The 6,000-nt window shown below is 46.5% G+C and overlaps 1 protein-coding gene across 1 annotated transcript in view; it reads left to right on the forward strand.

Annotated features, from left to right (window-relative positions):
• LOC144761727 (cystatin-like) overlaps positions 1–5,797 on the forward strand; it is a 97,302-nt gene extending 91,505 nt beyond the window's left edge. The window contains exon 3 of the mRNA XM_078646981.1: positions 5,489–5,797. Coding sequence (XP_078503107.1) covers positions 5,489–5,566 — 78 coding nt within the window. The 3' untranslated portion in view covers positions 5,567–5,797. The remainder of the gene's footprint in view (positions 1–5,488) is intronic.
• Positions 5,798–6,000: the final 203 nt, after the last annotated feature.

A 6,000-nucleotide genomic window follows, 5' to 3' on the forward strand; every position in this document is an offset into this window, starting at 1 on the left:
TGATTTTACTGATTCCGTTCTTATGTTGCTTTTATGTTCTGTAAGGCGCGTTTTTAGTTTGCGTTCAGTGTGGCCTACATACACTGAACCACAAGGGCATTTCAACATGTATATTGTGTTCATTGTGTCGCATGTCCCATTGACTCTTAGCGGTATTTTAAACCCTTTCATAGGATGGGATATCACATTTCCCTTCATGATGTTGTGGCAACTACTACAGTTCATGCATGGGATAGTTCCACGATAAGTACTTTGTGGAGGTCGCTCGATGGGGTATTTCAACATTTCTCCTAGGTTCTTTCCTCTAGTAAATGCGAACAATGGTTCATCAGAAAAGATGCCTTTAAAATCCACTTCCAATTTCAATATTTGCCAATGTTTCCTAATGATATTCTTAAATTGGGTGCTCACATTGGAGTATTTACTCACACATGTTATTCTTTTTGTGGACGATTTTGTTTTGTTCATTAGTAATTCATCTCTGGTTGTTTTTTGTGCTCTTGCCAATGCTGGTTGAATCGTTTGTTCAGGATATCCCCTATCCTGAAATCTCTTCGCCATGATTGTTAGTTGCTCTTGACATTCTTGAGTTTCCGAGACCACTCTTCGTACCCTGAGGAACTGTGAATATGGCAGGTGTGTCTTCAGGGATTGGGGGTGGTGGCTGTCGAATTTCAATAAGTTATTCCTGTCAGTGGGCTTTCGATAAAGGTTAGTTTGAAATTGATGGTCACTTCTGGTAATTTCTACATCCAAAAACTGGATCTTGGTGGTGCTCATTTGCCACGTGAAGCTTATCCGTTCATTTCTGCTGTTCAATATTTCCAACTCTCTACATAAAGTTTCATCATCGCCTTTCCAAATTAAAAAGATATCGTCGATGAACCTTACATACATCGATAGCTGAGTTGCCCATTCTTGTCTTTGATGGATGTGTAGGTTTTCAAAATCTGTCATAAACAGATTGGCATACGCCGGCGCGGCGCAATTGCCCATGGATGTGCCACTCCGTTGGATAAACCATCGTTTTTGGTATTCAAAGTAACTGTTCATGAGAGTAAACTCCATTAGCTCCATTAAAAATACTTGCAGGTCTTGATCATATGTGCTGTTCAGTAGAGCTTTTTCAATGGCTTCCAGGCCTTCCTTGTGTGGTATTGACGTATAAAGCGCCTTAACGTCTATGGTTACCATTGTTATTTTCTCTGATGTTTTCAAGCTGTTCAATTTTACCAAAAAGTCAGTGGTGTCCTTTATGTATGAAGTGGATTTAAGCACCAATGGTTGCAAGTATTTATCGATGAGCTTCCCCACTGGTTCGTGGAGACTTCCCTTCGTAGAAACTATCGGGCGGCAAGGTGGTTTGTTCAAGTCTTTATGGACCTTGGGTACCATATATATAACTGGACTCTTAGGGCTTTCTTGGGTTAGATATTTCCTGGTTTTGTCTGTTATGATTCCCTTATCTTCTGCTCTCATCAGTATGTTAGACAAGGTTTTTCGGATTTCTTCCGTGGGATTATAATCTATTTCCATATACAATGACTCATCTTCAATGTGTTCTTTGATCGCTGACTCGTAGTAAGGTTTATTCAAAATAACCATGGCCCCTCCCTTATCTGCCTTTTGACACATGATTTTGTCATTTTTTGCCAGTGCTTGTATGGTGCCGTACTCCTTGTTTGTCATGTTCTTCCGTTTGGGAGTCTTCTTAGTGTTGACTTTTTCTATTTCTTGTTTACATAAGACTTCAAATAGGTCAATTGTCTTGTGGCTAACTGGTGGCATATAAGTGCTTGTGGTTTTAAGCCCTCTTAATTCATCAGTTTTCGCTTGCAAAGGTTCCGTGAGAACGTTGTCAAAGAAATGTCTAAGTCTTATTTTCCGTGTCAATTTAAATAAGCTCACCTCCAGCTCCAATTTGTTAGTGCGGGCTGTGAGGACAAATGACATCCCTTTTTGTAACGTATCCATTTGAAATTTAGTAAGCCTTTCATCTGATATATTAATGACCAAGTTTTTTGCTTCTAATGAAATTTCTTGTTCTTGTTTTTCTTGGACGTGGCTGTTCTCGTCTGTGGCGTCGTTTTGTCTATTTCTTTTGTTCTTTCTAAGTCCCCTCCGGGGTCTACTGTTTCTGTGGGGCCTCCTTCTAAAAAAGGACGCTGTTCAGTTGATGGTCCTGCTTGTACGGATGATTCTAATCATCACATAAATCAGAAATCCACAACATAAGAAAACCAGACCTGAGTTCTATTCATGAGCACCAATTACAGTACTCAAGATCCGATTTTTTACTTAAGGGCCTGGGTAATGAAGTGATCTGCCCAGAATCACAGGGTGTTGAGCAGACACTGGGACTCAAACATGATTCCCCATCTCTACAACTCTGGTATCAGGCCATATATGCCTCTGCACACACAAGGAATGTACGTGGGAGGATACTATTCTTGCGAAGGACACAGGGCCAAAGTGACAATGGCCTAAAAGCCGAGCAACTAATAAAACAGCAAGGCCCCTTTCTGTTGCAAAATTATTCTAGCCCTCCAGCGCAGGATCACCCGAAAATTAGTGAGGCCCCTGCTATTAGTAAATTAATCAGCCCTCCCCAGCCCTCCAGCGCAGGAGCACATGAACAGCAGTGAGGCCCCTGCTATTAGTAAATTAATCAGCCCTGCAGCGCAGGAGCACATGAACAGCAGTGAGGCCCCTGCTATTACTAACCTACTCAGCCCTCCCCAGCCCTCCAGCGCAGGAGCACATGAACAGCAGTGAGGTCCCTGCTATTACTAACCTACTCAGCCCTCCCCAGCCTTCCAGCGCAGGAGCACATGAACAGCAGTGAGGCCCCTGCTATTACTAACCTACTAACCCTCCCCGGGCCTCCAGCGCAGGAGCACATGAACAGCAGTGAGGCCCCTGCTATTACTAACCTACTCAGCCCTCCCCAGCCCTCCAGCGCAGGAGCACATGAACAGCAGTGAGGCCCCTGCTATTACTAACCTACTAACCCTCCCCGGGCCTCCAGCGCAGGAGCACATGAACAACAGTGAGGCCCCTGCTATTACTAACCTACTCAGCCCTCCCCAGCCCTCCAGCGCAAGAGCACATGAACAGCAGTGAGGCCCCTGCTATTACTACTCTACTCAGTCCTCCCCCCGCCTCCACCGCAGGAGCACATGAACAGCAGTGAGGTCCCTGCTATTAGTAAATTAATCAGCCCTCCCCAGCCCTCCAGCGCAGGAGCACATGAACAGCAGTGAGGCCCCTGCTATTACTAACCTACTCAGCCCTCCCCAGCCCTCCAGCGCAGGAGCACATGAACAGCAGTGAGGCCCCTGCTATTACTACTCTACTCAGTCCTCCCCCGGCCTCCAGCGCAGGAGCACATGAACAGCAGTGAGGTCCCTGCTATTAGTAAATTAATCAGCCCTCCCCAGCCCTCCAGCGCAGGAGAACATGAACAGCAGTGAGGCCCCTGCTATTACTAACCTACTCAGCCCTCCCCAGCCCTCCAGCGCAGGAGCACATGAACAGCAGTGAGGTCCCTGCTATTACTAACCTACTAACCCTCCCCGGGCCTCCAGCGCAGGAGCACATGAACAGCAGTGAGGCCCCTGCTATTAGTAAATTAATCAGCCCTCCCCAGCCCTCCAGCGCAGGAGCACATGAACAGCAGTGAGGCCCCTGCTATTACTAACCTACTCAGCCCTCCCCAGCCCTCCAGCGCAGGAGCACATGAACAGCAGTGAGGCCCCTGCTATTACTACTCTACTCAGTCCTCCCCCGGCCTCCAGCGCAGGAGCACATGAACAGCAGTGAGGTCCCTGCTTTTAGTAAATTAATCAGCCCTCCCCAGCCCTCCAGCGCAGGAGCACATGAACAGCAGTGAGGCCCCTGCTATTACTAACCTACTCAGCCCTCCCCAGCCCTCCAGCGGAGGAGCACATGAACAGCAGTGAGGCCCCTGCAATTACGACTCTACTCAGTCCTCCCCCGGCCTCCAGCGCAGGAGCACATGAACAGCAGTGAGGCCCCTGCTATTACTAACCTACTCAGCCCTCCCCGGGCCTCCAGCGCAGGAGCACATGAACAGCAGTGAGGTCCCTGCTATTACTAACCTACTAACCCTCCCCGGGCCTCCAGCGCAGGAGCACATGAACAGCAGTGAGGCCCCTGCTATTACTACTCTACTCAGCCCTCCCCAGCCTTCCAGCGCAGTAGCACATGAACAGCAGTGAGGTCCCTGCTATTACTAACCTACTAACCCTCCCCGGGCCTCCAGCGCAGGAGCACATGAACAGCAGTGAGGCCCCTGCTATTACTAACCTTATCAGCCCTCCCCAGCCCTCCAGCGCAGGAGCACATGAACAGCAGTGAGGCCCCTGCTATTACTAACCTTATCAGCCCTCCCCAGCCCTCCAGCGCAGGAGCACATGAACAGCAGTGAGGCCCCTGCTATTACTAACCTTATCAGCCCTCCCCAGCCCTCCAGTGCAGGAACACATGAACAGCAGTGAGGCACCTGCTATTAGTAAATTAATCAGCCCTTCCCAGCCCTCCAGCGCAGGAGCACATGAACAGCAGTGAGGCCCCTGCTATTACTAACCTACTCACTTATCCAGGAACAGAAAAAAGGCCTGCTCAGTACTATCAATCAGAAAAAAGATACTCTGCTGCCACCGCTTGATGACCGAGGACTCGCAGAGTAGTTGCATGCTGACAAGAGAACATGTTTGATATGCCCCTTCAGTCTAAAGCGGTAGGATCCCCATCTGGGATCACTCAGGCTCAGGTGCTCATCTGTAACACAATGTAGGGGATATCCCCTTTCCAACTGTTGTATTGTCCTTGCCAAGGCTTACTGTTAGTATTATACCATTGGTCAAATATTACTACCTGTATATTCAAGTTGACAAAGGCCTTCAATGTACATTATTTGTTTCACCACACGGACCGAACACCCCTAGTTTATTATTCCTTCCTTTGCAAATGATATATCTGCATTTAAATTCTTTATAAAATATCATAAGTATGTTTATCGATTTGAATTGCTTGGCTGTATAGCATTAGTGGTAAGTGACGAATTCTGATAAACTTCAACTTAACCTAATAAAAAAAGAGAAACATTGGGGCATATTATCAAGGACCGGTGTTAAAATCATCGCCGTTTTATCGGCAGTTGCTGATAAAACGGCGATAATAGGCTTGATAATACGCCCTTGTTAATTCCCATAGAAGCCCATGTTAACATCAGAACATGGGCTTCTATGGGAATTAACAAGGGCGTATTATCAAGCCCATTATCGTCGTTTTATCGGCAGTTTCCTGCCGATGAAACGGCGATAATTTTAACACCGGCCCTTGATAATGTGCCCCATTGTTTCCTGATATGCCCACGTGACGGTGCCATTGCATTTCTGCTCCTCCACTGCTGAAGATGACAACGTGCGCACTTACCTGATGGTCATGTTTCTTTCTCCCTTAGCGATCCACGTGCACCTTTATTGTGGAAACAGTTCCATGGCTCAAGAAAACTGAACTGAAGAAAAAAAGATGCCAGTAATTGATCTCCGCATCACCCAGAAAAGAAGGAAAACGATGATATATGCCCTCACTTCTGATATACCCTATGAAAAGAGTAAAAATCACCATTTTCCCCCGAAGAGAATAACATGTCTAGTATTATAACGTTGTTGTTCGTCAATAGGTATTTTTCTGCATCTCCCGAATACTGGGGAATGTAAAGTGTACTCATTTTCTCTTGAAGCACAATAAAAAAAGTTATCCACCTTTACGCAACCATTTCTGATTGCACATATTTTGATTGAGAGGTGTCACGTTCTTGAAATTCTGGTTACAAAGTGGCTACAGTCGGGAGGTAACAGAGTCTGTCTTGGTGCCTAATCATGAGCTTTTTTTGCCAGTTGTCTGAGAGGGTTTTGTTATAAGTCCCAATGTCATTCATTACATGCCCGCTTGCTGGTGATGGCGTTCTCA

This window comes from Lissotriton helveticus, chromosome 6 (genome assembly GCF_964261635.1).
Source record: "Lissotriton helveticus chromosome 6, aLisHel1.1, whole genome shotgun sequence".
Classification (NCBI taxonomy): Eukaryota; Metazoa; Chordata; class Amphibia; order Caudata; family Salamandridae; genus Lissotriton; species Lissotriton helveticus.